We start from the raw sequence: 24,517 nt of genomic DNA, 5'->3' as shown, positions 1-24,517 counted from the left end.
TCTGTCAATGAACATGAACATGATATTATAGGCTAACCCACTTTTGGTTGGTGCATTGCTGGCTGGCCAGTGAGGAATATGACAACTTTAACATTTACTGTAAACTTGGAGTGCCAGTTGAAGTTGTAGTCATTTCGAAACAGATATAACAATTATAGTTATTCAAAGGATATAATTTTTTTTCATTGAAAAAATCTCTGTAACACAAATCATCAACTGTCTCAATTACCAGTCCCCATATTATCTGGCCAGTCACTATCCAGAACAGCCACACTGATAACGCTTGACTTACTGTACTATGAATCTGCAATTCCATGAATAAATATCAAAATGCTGAACACGGAAGAACATGATGAAAGAGAAGTTACTTTTGTTAATGTGCAACAAAACCTGATACCTTGGAAGACAACTTCAATCTGCAATAAAAGTTTTGTACCTGTTGGTGATGAGGGTTTGATTGTCCTCTAACTTGTTGAGAATGATTTGTAAGGCTGGACAAGATCCATCAAGCAAGCCGAGGCAGGCAATTTTACTGATATTCATCAACACTTGGGTAACTGTCATATATTCTATCAGTGCCATCCACACCTGAAGCATGAAAATAAAGAAATAAAACAGATATGGTAATTTTTTCATTGAAGTTTGTACACACATCACTGAACATGCTGAAGAAAACCTCTATATGTTTAAAATGTAGCATGTATGAACAGAAGGTTGTGGCCATGTCTTACTTTTGGTACAAGATTAAGCTGAAACAAATAAATTTAGCATGTCCCTCACTGTCTAAAACTTAATCATTTTTATATCTTTCCACACAGATTAGACTTGTTTGCCTTTCTCTGGCCTTTTATGATGAAACGTTTTCCAGATATTTTGAAAAAGTGGCTATTAGTTATATATGGCCTCAGATTTACTGCTCCAAGGCACATTTAATGGTGAACCAGCTCAGCCAAAGCTTTGTAAATAGCAGAAGGCACCTTTTTGTGGTCTACCTCAAATATCTGCCAAGTTTTGCTGAAAGTTTTCGAGTTGTGCTCCAGAAACGAAGCCGATCGCTCCATTTTGGGACGAAGTCAGAATTGTTTCCATGGAAACTGGGAAAATGATAAATCACAAAAATCTGTAAATAGCGAAAGGCACCACATTGGGGTCTCCCCTACATATCTGCGAAATTTTGCTGAAAGATATTGAGAAATTTTTTAGTTGTGCTCCGGAAATGAAGCCGATCCCTCCATTTTAAGATTAAGTCCGAATCGTTTCTATGTAAACCCAGAAAATGATAAATCACAAAAACCTGTAAATAGCAAAAGGCACCACATTGGGGTCTGCAACATAAACCTTCCAAATCTTGCTGACAGATATTCAGAAGTTATTGAGTTGCGCTCCAGAAACACACCTCTTACTTTTGAGACTAGGTCCAAAACATTTCCACGGAAACCAAGAAAATAAATCACAAAAAAACCAGTAAATTGCAAAAGGCACCTTTCTAGGTTCTGACTGGTATATCTATCAATTTTTTGCAGAAAAATAATGCACATGTTTTTAGTTCTGCTTCAGAAACAAACCCCATCCCTCCATTTTGAGACGTTTCCATGGAAACGAAGGAAATAAGAAATCACAAAAACCTGTGAATAGCAAAAGGAACCACTTTAGGTTCTGACTGACGTATCTACCAAGTTTTGCTGGAAGATATTAAAAACGTTTTTGAGTTATGCCCCGTAAACAAACTCACCCCACCATTCAACTAACACCAAAATGTTCCATGGAGAAACAAATAAAATACAACTGCCAAAAATCTCCAAATAGCAAAAGGCACAACCATGGGTTCAGATAACTGTATCTGTCAATTTTGGTCTAAAAGTATTGAACGGTTTTTGAGTTATGGTCCGGAAACAAAATGACGGATGGACGGATGAGGTGTCGACTGTATCCCCCGCATTACATGCCGGGCAAAAGGGATGATCATAGTTTTGTCAAGGAAACTTATTTTTGATGTGTGGTGTACTTCAATGAAGGTCAATGGTTAGTTGGACAATTTCAGTCACATGGCATTTTTTAGGAGGTTCTTAAGCAGTGTTCATCAAGGGGCAGTCTTGATGAGCAGATATTGAATCAATAACACAAAGCTGTTGCCTTAGATGAGGTTAGGTTCAGAGAGTCATGGTTTTCAAACAGAAATTGACAATGTAAAGAATCAGGAAATTAAAGTTCATCTCCTCCTTGTTCTTGTACTAACATTTCTATGGCTGGTTCTGAAAGTGTTAATAAAGAGCAAGGACATTTGACTTCAGAGAGTAAAAAGATTGCTCTAAAATATTCCTTTTCTCAATGCTTTAATGCTTTTCTGAATGTCAAGTCCAGACTTTCTGTGTTTTCATGGATCCCAAATCCTTGTATGTGCCCTGTTACATCTTTCAATTCAATCCACTGGTACTGTTATCAAAGAGATAATGACTAGGAGCCAATGACATAATGAGAGTCAAATACAAATTAAAAATTAACAGGACTTTCAGTAATGAGGCAGGAAGAAACATTTAAAACATTTGCAATGAAGTTTATGATGTTAACCTAATCCTATCCACTTCACCTCTGACGAGTTTAGGAGTTTGGTTGGTATTTGCTCCTTAGACAGACCATGTTGTCTGATGAGCATTGCCACCTGGTGTTCATCACAGGAGTGTTTGACAGTGTCTACAGCCTCAAGAAACTTCAGCAGATCATCCATGTCTCCATTGCCAACTTCTCTGGCTGCAGACAGGCCCCTTAACAGGTACTTCAAAACAATTCCAACATCTGCAATCAAACATCAAAGTACTCAGAATAAAGTACTGTCAGAAATAGAAAACAAGAGTCATCATAAGCTGACATATCCCTCCAGCCCCCACATATTTGAAATGACATATCATCTGACAGTTACTTGATGTTTTCTTAGATTAAGTTTGAATCGTTTCCATGAAAGTCATGAAAAATATAAATGCCATATATCTGTAAACAGCAAAAGGCACCACTTCAAGATCTGACTCATACATCTGCCAAGATCTGTCAAAAGATATCAAATGGTTTTCGTGTTGTGCTCTGGAAACGAAGCCTATCCGTCCATTTTGAGACTAAGTCAGATTTATCTGAATGGAAACCAGGCAAAAATAAAAATGACAAAACACTGTAAACTGAAAAAGATACCACTTTGTGGTCTGCCATCTGAATTTGCCAAGTATTACTGTAAGATATTAGATAGTTTTCTAGTTGCGCTCTAAAAACGAAGCCCATCACTCCATTTTGGGACTAAGTCAGAATTATTTCCCTGGAAACTGGGAAAATGATACATCCCAAAAATCTGTAAATAGCAAAAGACAGCACTCTAGGGTCTCCCCTACATATCTGTCAAGTTTTGCAGAAAGATATTTAGAAGTTTTTGAGATGTGCTCCAGAAACGAAGCCCATCACTCCATTTTGAGACTAAGTCAAAAACATTTCCATGCAAACCCAGAAAATTATAAATCACAAAAACCTGTAAATAGCAAAAGGCATCATATATCTACCATCTTTTGCTTACAGATATTTGGAACTTTTGGAGATGTGCTCCAGAAACAAAACATACCACTCACTTTTGAGACAAAATCGTTTCCATAGAAAACCAAGAAATCACAAAAAAACTGTAAACAGCAAAAGGCACCACTTTAAGTTCCAACTGATATATTTACCAAGTTTGGCAGAAAAATATTGAACAGTTTTTGAGTTATGCTCCAGAAACGAAGCCCATCCCTCCGTTTTGTGACTAAGTAAGAATCATTTCCATGGAAACCGAGAAAATAATAAATCACAAAAACCTGTAAATACCAAAAGGCACCACTTTGGGGTCTGCCACATATATCTACCAAGTTACACTGACAGATATTCAGAAGTTTTGAATTCTGCTCCAGAAACGAAACACACCTCTCACTTTTGAGACCAAGTCAAAAACATTTCCGTGGAAACCAAGAAAATAAGAAATCACAAAAAAACTGTACATTGCAAAAGCCACCACTTTAGGTTCTGACTGATATATCAAAAAGTTTTGCAGAAAAATATTGATCGGTTTTTGAGTTCTGCTCCGGAAACGAAGCCCACCCTACCATTAGACTAACACCAAAGCGTTTCATGGAAAAACAAAACAAACAAAAATGCCAAAAATCTGTAAATAGCAAAAGGCACAACTATAAGACAGACGGACAGACAAAAAAAGGCATTGAGTATATCCCCCAGCATTACATGCCGGGGAGATAAATATGGATTTTCTTCTGTGACGTCTTCAAAAGGGGCCATACATGTTTAACAGGAGGGGGCATGCTTAAACTAAGGTCACATGCAATGTAAAACACAACTTTGCAGATTCTGATACCTTTCAGTATGCTATTATAAGGATACCGGGTCAAAGTGAGGGTACCAGTGAAATCCCATATCTGACTGGCATGCTGGTCTGCTTGAGGGGAATTAACGTAGCAAACAGACCGAAGTCACAAGAAGCTAATTACAATTTTATTAACAAGAAATAGAATAACAAGGGTGGCCAGAGAGTCGGTACAACCCTCTGGCCTGAGGGCTAGAGCTGATCTGAGTTGGGAGTCTAAACCCTTCTGCCCACTCTGCTGGCTTATTTATCTTAACTTGAAACAATAAGATTACGGCTCGTTAAAAAGTCACAAAATGGTTGTGCCCTATAATAGCCAATGAAATACTGAATATACAGAGTGGGGTGTGACCTATGGAAATAACCAGGCAGAGGGGAGAACTCTTAATCCTATGAATCTTATCTTAAGGGGCATTAATCCCGCTGGCACACCAACTGTATGCTTGGGCTAGGTCTGTGTCAGTTATAATTGCTTGGATTACAACAGATGCGCTACACTGGGCCATGGGTTAATAATGCTAATGACCCTAATTTGAAATGTTTGCACAGTGTTGTACTGATGATATGTTTTCTTCAAAGAAGCTCATTAAACTGTTTAGACTCAGCTTTTGTCTTAATGAATGGTTTGCTAACAGTGGCATTTTGAATACCTCAGGCTAAGATTTATGTACAAACATCTTTAAACAAAGCAGTTGCAATTTTAAACCCTTGTGGAATTGTAGATTATGAAATTAGTTTTTGCTTTTAGCTGGTGTCTTTCTCTAAGCTACTACTGATCATGATGAAATTAATATTTTATAGGTATATTTTCCTAATATCTGAATCCTAATGAATAATGCTTGAAGTGGTAATAAATGAGTTTTAGTATACATTATTATTCCATGAAAATGCACTTACCAAAACAAATCATCAAAAATGCCAATTCAACCGAGTTCAAACGACTCACTAAATTTCCCCCAGCGCTTGGGGAAAAGGTGGTTTCAACAGCTGTTCTGTGCAGGGAATAGGTTCGCAGAATTTGAACAGAGTATGAGGTCATGAGCAGTAGTCTAATCTTGGTTGTGTACACAAACAAGCAAATAATCTACATGTTACATAAAAATACTTGCTGACTGTGGTAAGAAGCCTCTGTCACATAGAAAGCTCAATGTCTGGTTTATTAACACCTATATGTCTACCTGCCTGTCTGCTAAAGACAATATGCAATACACAGCTTCAGTCATTGACCACATGCAATTTCAACTTAACACCTATCAGGCTATACGCCATAAACAAAAAAATTGACTTATGCACCCCAGTCCTGTCTCACATTATGTATACATATGGAAATTAATTAAGCAACACCAAATTCAAAGACACATAAAAACTTAACAAAGTTAAACGAAGTAATTTTGATGATTGATTATTCAATTTTGATGTATTGACATACAGCATGAGCTTTTCATGGGTTGATATGACGCGCGTGAAGCTTGCACAGCGCACGTGCATTGCTTTAACCTCAACTTTCGAAAAATGCACTTTTTCCCTGGGGTGTTTACAAGCGCAGGTTGTCGATTGCATTCGGTTTTTCATTCATTTCAATGTCATGGCACGTAGGAAATTATCAGAGGCCACTCGTTGGCAAATAATCGGCATGAGGAATGCTGGTATGTATCTAAGACAAATCGGGACTCAAATCGGACGACATCATTCCATAATTTCAAAACTTTTGAAAAAATACCGGGCCACTAATGAAGTTAAAGACCTGCCTAGACCAGGAAGACCCAGGAAGACCACAGTCCGGGAGGACAGAGCTTTACTGAGACTTGTACGGCGCAGGTCCTTCGACTCGAGCTCTCGGTTGAGACAGGAGTGGCTTCCAGGGAGACCCATCTCGAACAGGACTGTTCGGAATCGTCTGAAAGCTGCAGGATACCGGGCAAGGAGGCCAATCAAGCGACCCAGACTGTCTCCAGCCCATAAGGCAGCCCGACTGGCCTGGTGTAATGACCGTTTGCACTGGAACATTGCCTCTTGGAGGAAGGTCCATTTCTCAGATGAGAGCCGGTTCTTGCTGCACATGGTGGACGGTCGTACTCGGGTCTGGAGGCAGAGGAACACAGCAATGGCTCCACGGAACATCCAGGAGACTGTGGCCTTTGGGGGAGGTTCCGTTATGGTATGGGGGTGCATTTCCATGAACTGCAAGTTGGATATCATTACCATCCGTGGCAACCTTAACGGTGTTCGTTACCAACAGGAGGTTCTTGACAGGGCTGTGGTACCTCATTTTGAGAACCATCCTCTGGCAACGAGACCCATATTTATGGACGACAATGCTAGACCTCACAGGGCGCATGCTGTAAATGATTTTTTGCGGCAAAATGCAATTGACAGAATTCCATGGCCTGCCATGAGCCCTGACCTCAACCCCATTGAACATTTGTGGGACTTTATTGGCCGTCGTGTGAGGCAGAGAGACCCACCAGTCCATAATCTCAACGAATTGACGGCTGCCCTGCATGAGGAGTGGAACAGGATCCCCCAGAATCAGATCCGGAGACTCATCCAAGGAATGAGGAGGCGTCTGGAATCGGTGGTGCGTGCGCAGGGAGGACACACTAGATATTGATGAAAGTCGGTGTGCAGACTCTCAGATGACTGTTCTTTCTTTCCATGTGACATTTGTGTTAATACACCTGACAACAACGTCTGTGGATGAATAGTAAATTGTGTCCATTTTTTCATGAATTTAAGACAGTTTTAAGAATTTGGATTTCGTTGCAATAAAGCAAAGTCTTGATACTTTTTCCCTTTAAGTTGTTTGTCAGAGATCGTCTGTTGAATAAAAAAGTGTCAAACTATATCAACCCGGCATATTTTGATTGTCAGAACACTTCAAAGTTGCTCCAATAGAAAAAATTGGGGTGTTGCTTGATTAATTTCCAGGTGTATAATTAGGCAGGTGTGATACTTGTACACATGACATGTTTTTTAATGCCTGTGGGTTGCAAACAAACTATTTTTCTCGGACGACTGGATCAGACGGAAACTGGTGCAAACTCATGTCAGTTTTAAGTCCTGCTTTGTACTTGGACGGATGACAGTTTCCAGCCACGGAGTAGTTCACCATCTCTACTGAGATGATTTTTGATTGGATTGAACGCAAATTCAGAGAACATGTATTTACAAAACCCAACATCTCTACATACATTCTCTATGGATAACAACTCTAGTCTATGTGATTTTGTTTGAAAATGATATATGAATCCATACTGAAACGAAGCATCAAGTATAATAAAAGAAGTTGTTATCCATAAAGAATCTAACTTTCTTGTGACTCGCCATACTCCTAAAATGCCCACCAAATAGATCATTTTTCTGTAAACAAAATGAGCTCTCAGCATATAAGCAAATGAACCGGCCAATCGGAAGCCATCGTTGCACTTGAGTGCACACACCCCCGCTTTGACTGGGTTCGGTTTCCTGATGGCTTTGTTTCGAGGGAAGTAAGACCAGGTACAAAACATCGCACTTTTGAATCGTGATTGTCCACTTATAATTTTGTTTCTTTGTTTTTTACAAGCAACAACGTATATGTCATGAATAAGTGATAATTGTGTTTTAATTATGTTTGTATTTTTGGTGCACGTGACCTTAAACGTCTCTCAAGTCACTTGGAGAAAAGGTTTTTGTGGATACAGACATACTGAATTTTCGTAATGTTTTTTTATGGTAAATCGAATTATTCCAGTACATTGTTTCCTTATGCCTGTTTATGACAATCCTAAAACAAGTGTTTGCCACAAATATGGCAGTGTCCTCCCGCCGCTAAAGAACAATGAAACATTGATAACATATTTAATAGATGTTATATTTGGGTCAAACAGAATATTACCTTTCATATGATGCAGTTATAAGCACGGTAGTGTTCAATACACTGTCACTATTAGTGTGCATGATCATGGTAATATGTAGTATTCTATCCACTGTCACTATCAGTGTGCACAATGATGGTGGTATTCTATCCACTGTCACTATCAGTGTGCACGATGATAGTTTTCTATCCACTGTCACTATTGCAGTGCATGATCAAGGGGTTTACCTACTCAATGCCTGGGAAACTAATTAGACACAAGGCTTAACCAATCACCTCTTAATCCACTGTTACAGCTTCATCCCAACCCTTAGTATCTTATCCTAGCTTTCATATACTATCAAAGCCCACTATTGTACACCAATCAGACACATTGGCCTCTACTGCTTAATCCACTGTAACAACGGTTATGGGCCGGGAAAGCTACTTTCTTAATTATAAAGAGGAAAGTAGGGTTAGCTTTACCGGTCATAGAGGATGGGGTGCGTCACGGTATGTGATTACGGAGATGTAGCTTTACCGGGAATCAAGGCAATAAAAAACTAAGTTACCGTATTCACCATATTTAATTTGTTCGGTTTTGCTTGCCATATATTACAAACAATATAAATGAAATCAATGTATATACATGTAAAATGTAAGTTTACACAAAAAATATTCCTGTAAGCAGTTACTGCCATTTCATCATTGTAATCCTCACATCACTCCAGTTTTAACAGTTCAGATACACAGTTAACATATTCCATATCATCTATGTCCTGATTCCGTAGATCTTGACTCAGGGATCTAAGACGACTGTCTATCTATATAGCGGCATTTCCTCTGTGGAGCAATAGGGTAGGCTGTTAGTTGGGCACAGGACACTTCGCTCACTGACTGCTCCCATTGGAAAAGTCCAACGACTTCAAAAATATTGGGGTGACTCATTCTGGCTTGCTGATTAAGTTTGTGATGGAACTCTTCTAGTTGGTTATTTGTCCATGGTCCTTCGTTTCCGAAATGGTTCCACACCAATGGGGAAAACTGGTTACCCTCCACCCACGAAGCAGTCACATAATCCATGAATGATCGCACTTTGAGGTCATCGGGGCTGTCAGCAATACATTCTAACCAAATATTATCTACTTTGTCAAGGGGGCACAGGGGAAGAGCAGCAGCTCGACGTACTATCCTCTGCACATCATCGTCCTCCTTGTAGTCGTTAACGAGGTTCTCTTTCTGGACTCTCCTCCAAAGGCACTGACAATAATGAAAAAAGCATCCCCGAAGATAGGTTGTTGGGAGGAAAGCCGATCTTACTGCATTATGGGCTGCCAACTCAAAATCCAGCTGAACAACAAGAGGACTGAAATGCAAGTTCAGGGTCTCAGCCAACTGATGAAGGTACTCTAACACAGCAGAGTAAGTTGTCTCCTTCCTATCTGGTAGTAGTCCATACACTAGGGGAAACATGTGTCCTTGGAACTGGGCTTGAATTGTATATATCTGGTCAAAGAGACGAGGTGCAGCAAAGAATGTTCCGTCACAACATATTGTATCTGCGTCACATAGGATCCTCATGTTCTTGTCTGTGATGAAGAGGAGGATGTCGTTGCTGATCCAATGAAGGAATCTCTCATCAGCTTCTGTCTCAGCCCACTTGTCCTCAAGATGAATCTCAGGTCTGGAAGCAGGCAGTCTGGGAACTGTGTCTGTCTATACATGATTGTCTTCACAGAGTTGAAAGATGGAATCTCTGGCGGCAATCCGCCTGGAAATCTGTCATGGTTGTGCCGGAGAAGTGAAACCTCATCGTCGTAGATCGTTGGTATGGGGGTACACTCTTCCTTGGATCTATCACTGAGTATCGATTTGAACTGGGCAACCTCCAGTTCAAATGATACAGCAGGATGTGTGTGTTCTCCTTCTTCCACGGCATGAAGTTTGCTGTCTCTGTATGCAAAAGGAATATTCATGAGTTGATATCCAAAAGTACATCCTCGCTTACGCTTGGGAGTACATTTAACATATTAACCTCTCTATATATATACTTAGTTCTATCTATCTAACATCGTTTAATATTTCAAACATTTTTAGTTTACCCCGTAATTTGCTTAGCAATAACGTATCAATGTAAAACAAAATATACTACCTTGTAGTCAAACGAGCAGGACATCCAACAACAGTGCATCTTCAGCATTTCTTTTCTGCCTGACTTCTGCGACACCTGAACTTGTATCCATCAAAAAATAAATGTTGTCCTCCACGCACTGTGTCAACGAACATTACTATTACTTGTGCATTTGCCATGATGACTGAAGGTATAGCCCCATCAGATAAATATATATAATGAGAGATAAGAAATTGACAAACATGAGTAGATGTGAGTTGGAGGCGGATGTAGTTCTCATCAAAATTGTAAACATCACACACTTGGATGCTGTACTCTGTGTTCCTATTAGGAAGTAAATCGCATTAAAAAAGAGAAAATCACAGGAGGTGTTTTTTCCATTAATCGGTAAATGTCAGGGTAAACTGATCACAGTGTTTATTCAGTTAAGTAGCTTTGGCGGTACAATCTTGTGTTGGAGACAGTAGCTTTCCCGGAACTACACTAATTTAAAAAGCAGCTCTCCCCAGCCGACACTGTAACAACACCATACTGGCTTTTGTATATTTTAATTCTCTTTTATATGCTGTTTTCTAATTGTATATACATGCTTAAAATCCTCACTCCGGCTCCATGTACATACTAGTCTATATATCCTGTTTAACTGTTAGTTAGCATCCACTTGACGAGGGGGCAAGGAATAGCCCAGAAAAGTTGTGTAAACAATAAAGAAGTTGACATCCATAACATTTTGTCTCTAATTTGCAGTTTGATTATAAAATGTATAGGGAAGTCAGTGATATATTTATTGCAGCTGAATAGGATATATATGTGATGTAATTGGCATCTCAATGCTTTGCCAGTAAACACTATCCAATATAGCGGAAGGCACACTTCAGTGTTCCTGTGAGTGAATTATTGAAAACATCCAAACCAATTGTGGGATCATCTGCAAGGTTTCCGAATTATCATTAGTTAATTTCATGAAAACATGTTATCAGTGATCATTGATATGCTATTTTTGAAATTCAATACTCATAATTATCTAATATATTATATTATAAACATTAAGCAAATAACGCTGGGAATCATTAATTCATATTGTGTCAAAAATGGCACAACCTCTGATAAAAGACACTAAAATGGTATTTAAGCACTTAACTTTGTCTGAGATGATGTTGGATAGTATCAAAGAACAGGGAATTTCCTCAGAATTCAAAACTATGAAGTACATTTGCATGCGTGATATATTTTAAACTTCAAAGTGAGTGTTGAAGAGGAAGGACATATATGTCTCTCTAGGGGGATAAGATGTAAGGATGAGCAGAGTATACCTAAGTAATGTAACAGTGCCTAGGTGTTTATGATATTTTAAGAAGTTAAAGTCATTCATACATCTCTTAAAAGCAGTGTCGGGTATTACCGAACAAGCAGCTATTACCAAATAAAATTCCATTTCCATACTGTTTTCTGAAGTTGCCAATCACTGCTGCAACTTTTATGAGAATGCCAAAAAAGGAAACTTCCTCTACCCACAGGCAAAGTGTAGCGCAAAATGGGTTGCGCAGCAGAACGAAACTGACCAGTCTTCGTATATGCGAGCGAAGCGAGCAAAGGTTGGCAACAAACTTCCCTCGCTTCGGTCCGAAAAATATTTTTCATGTCAAAATAAAATATCGCCACCATCAAATATAGACACACATGTACTCACAGGGTTGTGCTCTCAGATTTCCAACCTCATATTTAACAATTACTCACGTGAAATATATTTTAATCAACGTTTTAAGCGCCGCTGGTGCTCTCACGGGGCGTTCTTCGCCTCCATTACCCCTGCCAGCTTCCGGTTCAGCGGAATGAAGGAACAGGTTAGGTAACTCTGAAAACACTTGTCGAGTCGCATGTCCTCCGCAAAGTTCGCAGATGACAGTCGTCGTGCAGATTAACCATGAATGAGGAGCAAAGGAACTGCATCGCTGTTGCTGAGGCAGGCCACAATCTCCTTATAACAGGACAATGCGGGACAGGAAAGACATTTACTTTGAGGTACGGATGTTTTGTTTTTAAATTTCAAGTTATCAAGTGGATCTGTCGTGAGGTGTCACGGTTTTCGTTTACAGTGAAAACGATCTTTTGCTTTGTAATACAACTATTTCGTATTGATAAGAATTGATCAAGAAATGAAAAGAATAGCTTTTCGTCAAATCGGTACTTAGATCACATGGAACACTTTTTCTTAACAAGAAAAGAAATAAGTTTAATTTTACTTCATATTACGTACCAGCTGACGGCATCTGTCCCAGCGTATGGCCACATTTTACTGTGTTTGTATTTCCCGCAAAAATAACTACTTGTGCAATTACCTCCCTTGCATTCATCCACTCGCTACGTCAGGAGTGAGCCTTTTTCAGAATAAATGTTACTAAAATTCTAACAATAACCACAACATATCAAATAAATAATCTGGAACAGTTTAATGAGAAATTTGGGCAATATGATGTGTCCTCTTAATTTCTGCTTATTCTTGTTCCTTCATTCCGCTGAACCGGAAGCTGGCAGGGGTAATGGAGGCGAAGAACGCTCTGTGAGAGCACCAGCGGCGCTTAAAACGTTGATTAAAATATATTTCATGTGAGTAATTGTTAAATATGAGGTTGGAAATCTGAGAGCACAACCCTGTGAGTACATGTGTGTCTATATTTGATGGTGGCGATATTTTATTTTGACATGAAAAATATTTTTCGGACCGAAGCGAGGGAAGTTTGTTGCCAACCTTTGCTCGCTTCGCTCGCATATACGAAGACTGGTCAGTTTCGTTCTGCTGCGCAACCCATTTTGCACTACACTTTGCCTGTGCTCTACCAGATAAATGATCATGTGCTCCTCAAATGTATTTCAAACGACACAGAGCACAGAGAACTCTGGCAAAAATACAAGCATGTGGCATTACATCTTTAAATGTTGTGCATATAACGTCAATGAAATGGCTAAGCCAACAAGTCTTGGTAATAACTTGGACACTCCATTCTAAACATAGCATCATGTCTATTTAAGCACAGTTCCAAACCATAATGCAAGGCTTTGTTAGCCATATTTGGACTGTACCATCCAATTAACAATAACCCTTCATTTTGTAGCCCTGTTGTCCTTCACGGAACAAGCACTGACCTCAGTAATTTTCACTACTGCAGTACTGAAGTATATGAGTAACCTTCACAAAGAGTTGGACGATTTGAAAAGTATCAAATACCAACTGATGATGAAAATGACGCTTCAAAATTTGCAGATGGACGGCAGTACAGAGTCGATCATGTGTTAGTTGCAAGGCAAGAAGGAAGTCCTAACTTAACAAGAATCAATCGAATCCTCATTGACGTGTTACAAAAATACAAGAATCATTGGAGAAATATACCCACATAATGGATGGGTGGTAGATACCGTCAACCGTCAACTGTTTACTTGTAGCAATCGTAGCCGCCTTGCATCCAGTGATTCATCATCCCCATCGACTTTCCAGTTATCCTTCAATTTAGAAATCGCGACTCTGAGGGGTATCCCAAGCTTGGCTCAAAAAAACCAAAATGCCAGCCATAAAAATCGTCCTTCACAACATGGTATTGAAGATTTGTCTCTGTCTCTTATTATGAATATGTGAAGATTGATCAAGAAACAGTTGTTTAAGCGCATCAGGGTGAACGTCTGTGGAATCGATATTTACGCAGCCTTGTGTTGTGTCATCAGTCAAGGGAAATTCACCAGCCTGTACGACAGTTTAGGTCACATTTGCATTGAATGGATACAACGCCTCATGGATACATCAGTCGATTATATCCTCAAGACCCAACAATGTGATGCCCTGTACTCCCTCATCCACTTCAAGAAATTTATGGCAGACCCACTCCATCAAGTTGTCGCTAAATATTACGGTTACCTTTAAACAAATGGGGCCCGGGCTAAGGTTCACTAGCTCGGCCACACATCAGGGATGGCTCCCCACATCCTTGCAGGTATTTTTGCTGGGGGATGGGACTGAAATAGACCTAAAGGAGCACTTGGGGGCAACTGGTCCAAAAGCCCCAGTAAAAAACACTATTTGAGTTTTCTCCATAACATTTACATTTACTGAAATTTACTGTTTCAATAAGAAAGTGACCAGACATGTATCAACTCTGTAAAAATGAAGATTATCAAATAAAGATACTATATGTTATCTACATATAAAAAAAACTGATAAATAAATACACACTGGAACGTAACACATTGCTCAGGAATACCTGTTTGACTCCTGGCAGTTATATGATTTGCAAGTGAATAAAACAACTGCATTTTCAACAAAACACTTTTTCATGGGCTTTCCTTGTAAGTATTTCTGCTGAATTTTTGAACAGTGAATATATGTCTTCAAATTGCTACATTTTGAACAAAAATGAAGGAATATTTCTTATGTGTTGAGGCCTACTGTATATCATACTACTTAACTGACATTGTTCAAGTAAACTTACAGACTCACATGTGTGCTTTTTGGCTAACATGCTACCCGTTACCTGCCATAACTGACCATATTTCTTTAAGAAGAGACACGTGAAGGTCCAGGGTAGAATAGGCCTTCAGCAACCCATGCTTGCCATAAAAGGTGACTGTGCTTGTCGTAGGAGGCGGGTGGTCAGACTTGCTGTCTTGATTGACATGTCACTGATTGCCAGTTGCTCATGCTGTTGATCACTGGATTGTCTGGTCCAGACTCGATTATTTACAGACCGCCACCATATAGCTGAATTACGAGTTTTGTATCCTATTTATTACCCACGTTCTAAAAAGTGAAAATATCGTTAAAATAAAGCAATGCTTTGCTTTCCTAAATAGAACCATGTAACGCGGATTAATACATCATATTGGTGATTGGAATGTCAACCTCTTCACTTCAGGAAAACATACGCTGCGTAGAGGCAATGTATTTCCAAATCACAAGAAAACAAACAAATTAAGACAGAATCAAGTCGTAATGAAAATTTAATTCTTTTCAGTTGAGGATTTCTTTTCAAAAGCAATAGTGTAATTCATCAAAACACTTGCGAAGTGTAAATATTTTGAACTTGACTACGTGACCTAAATCTAGCCTGAACATCAGTCGGCCATCACTGTCGGGCTAGTGGTCATGTTGAGAAGTGTTCCCTAAGAAGAAGATTCTGGGGAGCATATAATTAGGAGCGGCAAACTCAACAGCAAAGATGAATGTGAATAACAGGGAACTGTATTTCTCAAATAGTTGAGCTTAATGTTCTTCATTGGAGGATGAGTTACTGTAAATAATTCGGCGACGCTTTGCGCAGGATGCCAGTGACGCCTTCTCATCGCGGCTTGGAATTCCCACTTGTCGAGATTCGATGTTTATGTTGAAGACTCCACCGAAAATTGGGTCTGAAAACACAGCCTACAACCTCGAACGAAGACGATTTCAAGCCTATTGTGTTCAGATTCTTTCGACCCCTACATAAAAAACCACGGGAGGCATAGCAGTGACAATATGTTTGTGCGGGAGGACGCGAATGGATGCGGCTGACAGTGGCAGTGACAGAGATACAAGAGCGCTGCTCGTCTTTTGATGTTGTGTGTTACTGTGCAGTCCTGACAACATACACGCAGAAGGTATTCAATCTCGATAACATTCACAACTCTTCCAACCAGTTGTCCGTCAATTTTGACGAAATCAATAACTTTTACGGGCGACGCCATATTTGTTTACACTCATGAGAGGCCTACTAGACGTATTTGTTGACATATTTTTATAGATTGTTTTATTTTCGTTTTTATTATAGAAGCTAGAGGTATCATAGATTTGAAAATAATGCTTGTAACCACAACAAATGAAATAAATTTTATCTAATTCCATAGAAGTGTTTTCGTTTTACAAATTACAAGCTCAGGTGTGAAAACTTGAATGAAAAGCATGAATGGAATGAGTGATGAAAGTAGTACCAGTAATGTCAAAGTTCACGTATTAGCCAATCAAATCAATCGAAGGTGTTATCACACATGTGTCATAACATTTTGTGATGAAACACCTTTAGGAAGTACCACGTGGGTAATAATTAGTGATCTGACATGACACTCAAATTTGGATATTATAGACTAATAGTTATAGTCCACAGTACGATGTGCAACCTTTGCAAACTAACATGACTTGCACTACTGCTACATATTCCATTCTTGCAGCTATATATTCCATTCTTGCACATCTCACTTTGGAAAAGGACTAAATGGCTCAGTAAAATATGCTCTGTTAAAAGAATTGTAAATATTCATTCATATATGGTTCTGGAGACCACGAACAACAAACTGAATTCATAAATAGCTATGGTTCAATTCACCGAATATGCAAGTGTATCGTAACAGCCTTAGTCTCTCCTTATTTGGAACAAACACTTCCTGAAATTGCGAGCAAATGTACATGAATTCCTTTGAACCCTAACAGTGAGTGAAAAAAAAATCATGCTGCACCTAGATGCATGTTTAAATTGTTGTTTTGATGGTTGGTTGGTTTGATGTTCCAAGGCTGTACTAAGCATTATTCCAGCAATATACTGGAAAGGACAACACAAATTTCTGTAAAAGCCTGGAGATCAGAGTATATAATATGAACAAAATGACCACACTTGAGCACAAACACTTGTCATAGAGGTTTTTTGACAGACAAAAATAGCCCGGAAAAGCCCTACACAGTACACAAGTGTTTGGAAAAGCCTGACGTCATTGTTAGGAAAAGTATGACATGACTATTTGGCTGAGGCGACAAGAGTGCAAAACCGGACAGTTAGATTGTGCCAATTATATGCCTTAAACAGGCTTTACTTGTCTTCACACTTACAAATGAAACACACTGAGACGTTTGCTTTGTGTATTAATCATAGTAATGTGTGATGAAATATTGTAGGAATTGGGCGGGACATGGTGTTAGCTAACATCCGACACCACTCTATTATATAAGTTTCACATTACATAATATTTTAAAGGTAAAGACTGTACTTTTACTTACCAGCATTTTCTGGTTTTGTGTGACTTAGTCGCAAAACATCAAGATGTGTCCATCCAGAAGATGATTTAAACCTGGTCGTAAGGTCTGCTAATGTCTTAGCATCTTTATTATTGTACCAATCACTGACAGTTCTTCTCAGTGCTCTGCCCCAGCCTTTCCTGGTTTCTGACATATTTTTGGCATATTGTATAAAGGTGAACAGTTGTACTGGTGTTTCACAAACCTGGTTTACAGCATTAAAGGCTGCTTTTTTAGTATGTGCACAAACAGATCTTGCACACACAGCAAGTGCCAGGAGACGAGGTGTATTTCTTAAGTTTGGTACAGATGGACGAGAGGTAATTTCCCTGACAACCTCCTCGCCATGCCCAGACAGAAGCAGGCGCTGTAGACAGGCTGGAATAGTCTCTTGACATGTCTTATCCATTGAACCAACGCGATAAAGACTTTCAGAACCAATTACCAGGAATCTGCGAAAAAGAGCCATGTCTTCATTCATGACGCTCATTTCCTCTATGATATGAGCGTAAAACTCTCCTATATTTGGCGATATGAGGCTTGAAAAAAATATTTTCTTGGTTCTATCAAACCAACAACGTCGCCTTGCGTATGTGAGGACCTCCGCGAGGTGTTAGTATCTGCTGAAACGAAGACTGGGCAACAGCAAAACTTCCTCGGCCTCACATGCAAACTGATAGTGTCCACAGTCACACTATTCCACTTGCTACTTTCAAGATATTTTCGCTATTCCTGGAATTTGTACCTTCTCTCGGCTTGACTTCTCTCATTACAATTTAGTCAAAGATGTCCAAGCCATTGGAGCATGCTCAGGGAATCTAATCAAAACGGCAGACAACCCAAACGGTCCTGTTATTGGAACGCAATCTGGAACTGTACTGCTAACGAACATGTTCAGCTATCGCCACGTAGCAAGGCATCAGTATTACATGTGCAACGTCCCGGTCAGTTACAAATCCGGTATTTTTCCCACAGTATTTGACCAAAGGACGTCAAAAATTATTCACCGTAAGTAGCATTGGGGACGGTCTAATTACGAAACCAAACTGCAAAGTGGTCAACACCTGGCTAGCTATTCTCGAAACGTTCGTATCTCTACGAAGTTCTTAAAGGGGCACTGATGCGGAGCAATTTCCGTGGACTGGTGTAAACTTTTGTTATTGTTTTTCTCCCGTGAGTACAGGGATGATATCCCAGCATTGGTGACTGGTTCGTGACCTCTGCTGCGCATTCCGTAAGCGCAATTGATAGTTTAATTATAGACAGATCAACTTAGGTGAAGTCATTTTTACTTCATAACAAATGTATTATGAAAACAAATGAAACATTTTGAATGTTAATCATCTGCCAGTGGTAGAAATGGAAAAAAACTATTAGGACGGAAAAATAACGAAGCCAATGTACGTCTCTATATTTTGTCTCATAACCCTAATTAGTTTATTGTCATATTTGTATGATTCTGAAAATTAATAAAAGAATACACGATCTGCTTATACTCATAGTAAATTTCCAACATAACAGCAACATTTATACAGTGTATAGATTGCCAATGTGGATCCTATTTCACACACATACGCGATCTAGTGTGTGTTTTCTGTCATATAGATTCTGCTGAATGCTACAACAAATAAAATAAAACAAAATGCAAATAATGAATGTAAAACAGACTAATTTTATAGCAACAATGTCAGGCTACTACCTTGTTCAGGAATGTATCCATCAATATCCACGTAAAAGAAATCGTATTCCATTCATCTGCAGCTGGTAAATAATCCTGCTCTATGTCGCGTGTCTTACAACTGTCTAGTTTGCGAAAAAGTAACACATCGTTTCACGTCTTTCGTTGGGGAAAACCAGATACATCTCTCATTGGTCTCCCAAGATAGCACACCTGGCAACTAATTGTATGATGTCCACTATTCTAAGTAATTTAGTTAACCAATATTGAGCAATCAATCAATCAACGCAAGGGTGGTTAATTCTTTGAAGGGAGGATGTTGTTTTTGCACTCACACTTTACGACAGGGTGTAGTCATCTCTGCACACTCTGCCTTTTGACAAATCCGCTAGAAGAAGTAATTAATCAATCAGTGTGTTATCGGTTAATCCTTTGATCGATGTTTGTTTTTGTAACTCAGCTGATAAACCCTCTTGCATCACTTACATGCACATATTACATAACATACAACACATTTGCCATTACAGACCTTAATTTATAATGTTGAGTATTTACTCCAGACAGGAGAAATGCCAAATGGGAACCTGTGTTGAGTAACCGAAGTGGTGTTGCTACTAATTATACCTGTTATAAATTCATGAATTGACCATCAAGAGAATGATGACAAATAACACGTGTAGGTTTACACCATCAAACGCGAGTTACAGCAAGGAAGATGTAATCTCTGTGTCGCAGCCTGAAAACACTTATGGGCCGAAACTGTTTTGAGGATACCAACGGAATTTCGTTACATAAGGAATATACACAGGCATTTGCTGTGTACTTTGGTAAATAGGTGAAATAAGTTTTTTTTTGACGTAAGACAATTTTCAGATTTCTCTACCAAAGGCAAAGTCATCGTTTTTTTTTGTTTACGAATTCAAATAAATCAACTGTGTGTTTTATTATCATAAATAATAAACCATTGTAGCTACTATAGCTACCAGAATTTACGTATGCTATTTGCTATCACAGCTCAACCAACACTCAAAACTACCTATATATATAAAGCTTTGCAATCTTCCGTACTGAAACAAATGGCTTGCTACGTGCCTGTAGACATCATATTTGCATGTAACATGATTAAATATCGAGGTTAAAAACACAGAAATAGGATCAAATTGGATCAGTAAGTATACCATCCAAGCATCCGAAAAGAACTACACTGCTGGGATATATGGTTACGACCAGACAAGGAATATCATGGATATTTTAAACAAATGGCATGTGATGGGCATCCGGCCTCCTGACTGTTTAGGTGAAGAAATTCTGCTAATATGGACAGGAGCCCAGTTCCTTTGTCCGTCACGGTCGAAGGAGTGGGCGCTGACCAATTTGCGGTCTGCTTTCGTAATTCGACCGTTGGCGAGAAGCATTATTCGCTCCGCATCAGTGCCCCTTTAACCATGTCATGTGAAAATTATGATGTCTGCAGGCACATAGGAGAGTAGGTCTAAGTAGGGAGACTGTATAGAGTTGTAGATTGTCCCGAGCATAAGTCCGATACATTGCAAAGTTTTATGTTTAGATAGTTCTGAGGGTTGGCCCAACTTTCATAGCAAAATTCATGACATTGTGTAATTTTGGGTAGTTACGCCCCTGGTCTATTGTGTATGATAATAAAGACACACATCTGATTGATTGAATCAGTAAACTAGTAAAAACCACATTCCCATTGGCAGACAAATGTATTTCTTGTGTAACAACGATGTTCCGTTGTTATCCCCCAAACTGTTTCGGCTCATAAGTGTTTTCGGGCTGCATGCAATACGGCGATTGCTTCTCCCACGCGTTTGGTGCCATAAACCTACATAATGTACATAATTACATTAATATTCGTTTATAACGAACTCAAAGGGACTGTTGTTTTCAGTTTTTTTCTAAGCGATTCGGGAATGTTCGTGAATATTCGGAAATTACCAAGAATCGTCATCATTCACTCGGAGGTCAGTTAACGAATTTGTAAGGTATAGTTAATGGTAACACCACTCAGATTACTCGACAAAGGTTCCCATTTGGCATTTCTTCTGTTTGGAGTACATACTCAAGATTATAAATCAAGGTCTGGTGTGACAAATATATCACATGATATGTAATATGTGCATGTAAGTGATGCAAGAGGGTTTGTGTTGTTCTCTATTTGCCTAATTCTCTATTCACCCATTCTCAAAACAACACTTCGTGGTCTGTTGACCACAGATTACGCAGTGATAAACGAGCGTCACCCCTATGATCTGAAACTGGACTCTTCTATTTGAAAGAAGATAAGGAGGTAGACAGACCTAAGAAATGACAATATTTATTGACATTGAAATATATTTAATGTCGTAAGGGGAAGAAATATTAGGAAGACGAATCTCCCAGAATGATTGGGATATATGCATTTAATACCAAATAATTCAAGATTGGAATTGAAATCACGTGTGTATAATCACGTGTGAAAATTATGATGTCTGCAGGCACATAGGAGAGTAGGTCTAAGTAGGGAGACTGTATAGAGTTGTAGATTGTCCCGAGCATAAGTCCGATACATTGCAAAGTTTTATGTTTAGATAGTTCTGAGGGTTGGCCCAACTTTCATAGCAAAATTCATGACATTGTGTAATTTTGGGTAGTTACGCCCCTGGTCTATTGTGTATGATAATAAAGACACACATCTGATTGATTGAATCAGTAAACTAGTAAAAACCACATTCCCATTGGCAGACAAATGTATTTCTTGTGTAACAACGATGTTCCGTTGTTATCCCCCAAACTGTTTCGGCTCATAAGTGTTTTCGGGCTGCATGCAATACGGCGATTGCTTCTCCCACGCGTTTGGTGCCATAAACCTACATAATGTACATAATTACATTAATATTCGTTTATAACGAACTCAAAGGGACTGTTGTTTTCAGTTTTTTTCTAAGCGATTCGGGAATGTTCGTGAATATTCGGAAATTACCAAGAATCGTCATCATTCACTCGGAGGTCAGTTAACGAATTTGTAAGGTATAGTTAATGGTAACACCACTCAGATTACTCGACAAAGGTTCCCATTTGGCATTTCTTCTGTTTGGAGTACATACTCAAGATTATAAATCAAGGTCTGGTGTGACAAATATATCACATGATATGTAATATGTGCATGTAAGTGATGCAAGAGGGTTTGTGTTGTTCTCTATTTGCCTAATTCTCTATTCACCCATTCTCAAAACAACACTTCGTGGTCTGTTGACCACAGATTACGCAGTGATAAACGAGCGTCACCCCTATGATCTGAAACTGGACTCTTCTATTTGAAAGAAGATAAGGAGGTAGACAGACCTAAGAAATGACAATATTTATTGACATTGAAATATATTTAATGTCGTAAGGGGAAGAAATATTAGGAAGACGAATCTCCCAGAATGATTGGGATATATGCATTTAATACCAAATAATTCAAGATTGGAATTGAAATCACGTGTGTATAATCACGTGTGAAAATTATGATGTCTGCAGGCACATAGGAGAGTAGGTCTAAGTAGGGAGACTGTATAGAGTTGTAGATTGTCCCGAGCATAAGTCCGATACATTGCAAAGTTTTATGTTTAGATAGTTCTGAGGGTTGGCCCAACTTTCATAGCAAAATTCATGACATTGTGTAATTTTGGGTAGTTACGCCCCTGGTCTATTGTGTATGATAATAAAGACACACATCTGATTGATTGAATCAGTAAACTAGTAAAAACCACATTCCCATTGGCAGACAAATGTATTTCTTGTGTAACAACGATGTTCCGTTGTTATCCCCCAAACTGTTTCGGCTCATAAGTGTTTTCGGGCTGCATGCAATACGGCGATTGCTTCTCCCACGCGTTTGGTGCCATAAACCTACATAATGTACATAATTACATTAATATTCGTTTATAACGAACTCAAAGGGACTGTTGTTTTCAGTTTTTTTCTAAGCGATTCGGGAATGTTCGTGAATATTCGGAAATTACCAAGAATCGTCATCATTCACTCGGAGGTCAGTTAACGAATTTGTAAGGTATAGTTAATGGTAACACCACTCAGATTACTCGACAAAGGTTCCCATTTGGCATTTCTTCTGTTTGGAGTACATACTCAAGATTATAAATCAAGGTCTGGTGTGACAAATATATCACATGATATGTAATATGTGCATGTAAGTGATGCAAGAGGGTTTGTGTTGTTCTCTATTTGCCTAATTCTCTATTCACCCATTCTCAAAACAACACTTCGTGGTCTGTTGACCACAGATTACGCAGTGATAAACGAGCGTCACCCCTATGATCTGAAACTGGACTCTTCTATTTGAAAGAAGATAAGGAGGTAGACAGACCTAAGAAATGACAATATTTATTGACATTGAAATATATTTAATGTCGTAAGGGGAAGAAATATTAGGAAGACGAATCTCCCAGAATGATTGGGATATATGCATTTAATACCAAATAATTCAAGATTGGAATTGAAATCACGTGTGTATAATCACGTGTGAAAATTATGATGTCTGCAGGCACATAGGAGAGTAGGTCTAAGTAGGGAGACTGTATAGAGTTGTAGATTGTCCCGAGCATAAGTCCGATACATTGCAAAGTTTTATGTTTAGATAGTTCTGAGGGTTGGCCCAACTTTCATAGCAAAATTCATGACATTGTGTAATTTTGGGTAGTTACGCCCCTGGTCTATTGTGTATGATAATAAAGACACACATCTGATTGATTGAATCAGTAAACTAGTAAAAACCACATTCCCATTGGCAGACAAATGTATTTCTTGTGAAACAACGATGTTCCGTTGTTATCCCCCAAACTGTTTCGGCTCATAAGTGTTTTCGGGCTGCATGCAATACGGCGATTGCTTCTCCCACGCGTTTGGTGCCATAAACCTACATAATGTACATAATTACATTAATATTCGTTTATAACGAACTCAAAGGGACTGTTGTTTTCAGTTTTTTTCTAAGCGATTCGGGAATGTTCGTGAATATTCGGAAATTACCAAGAATCGTCATCATTCACTCGGAGGTCAGTTAACGAATTTGTAAGGTATAGTTAATGGTAACACCACTCAGATTACTCGACAAAGGTTCCCATTTGGCATTTCTTCTGTTTGGAGTACATACTCAAGATTATAAATCAAGGTCTGGTGTGACAAATATATCACATGATATGTAATATGTGCATGTAAGTGATGCAAGAGGGTTTGTGTTGTTCTCTATTTGCCTAATTCTCTATTCACCCATTCTCAAAACAACACTTCGTGGTCTGTTGACCACAGATTACGCAGTGATAAACGAGCGTCACCCCTATGATCTGAAACTGGACTCTTCTATTTGAAAGAAGATAAGGAGGTAGACAGACCTAAGAAATGACAATATTTATTGACATTGAAATATATTTAATGTCGTAAGGGGAAGAAATATTAGG

The 24,517-nt window shown here is 38.9% G+C and overlaps 1 protein-coding gene across 2 annotated transcripts in view; it reads right to left on the bottom strand.

Moving 5' to 3' along the window:
• LOC137273704 (RNA-binding protein Ro60-like) overlaps positions 1-24,517 on the bottom strand; it is a 93,973-nt gene that overhangs the window by 51,921 nt on the left and 17,535 nt on the right. Inside the window, exons 1-3 of one of the 2 annotated variants that reach the window (XM_067806504.1) lie at positions 17,363-18,430; positions 2,588-2,793; positions 437-588 (exon numbers count right to left, since the gene is read on the bottom strand). In XM_067806504.1, the coding sequence (XP_067662605.1) occupies positions 437-588; positions 2,588-2,793; positions 17,363-17,870 (866 nt within the window). In that variant the 5' untranslated portion in view covers positions 17,871-18,430. Of the gene's footprint in view, positions 1-436; positions 589-2,587; positions 2,794-17,362; positions 18,431-24,517 lie in introns of those variants that run through there. The other variant, XM_067806505.1, reaches the window with a different exon arrangement.

Source organism: Haliotis asinina, chromosome 2 (genome assembly GCF_037392515.1).
Source record: "Haliotis asinina isolate JCU_RB_2024 chromosome 2, JCU_Hal_asi_v2, whole genome shotgun sequence".
Classification (NCBI taxonomy): domain Eukaryota; kingdom Metazoa; phylum Mollusca; class Gastropoda; order Lepetellida; family Haliotidae; genus Haliotis; species Haliotis asinina.
Note: the sequence above shows the minus strand (reverse complement) of the source record. Positions and strands in the feature narration are given on the sequence as shown.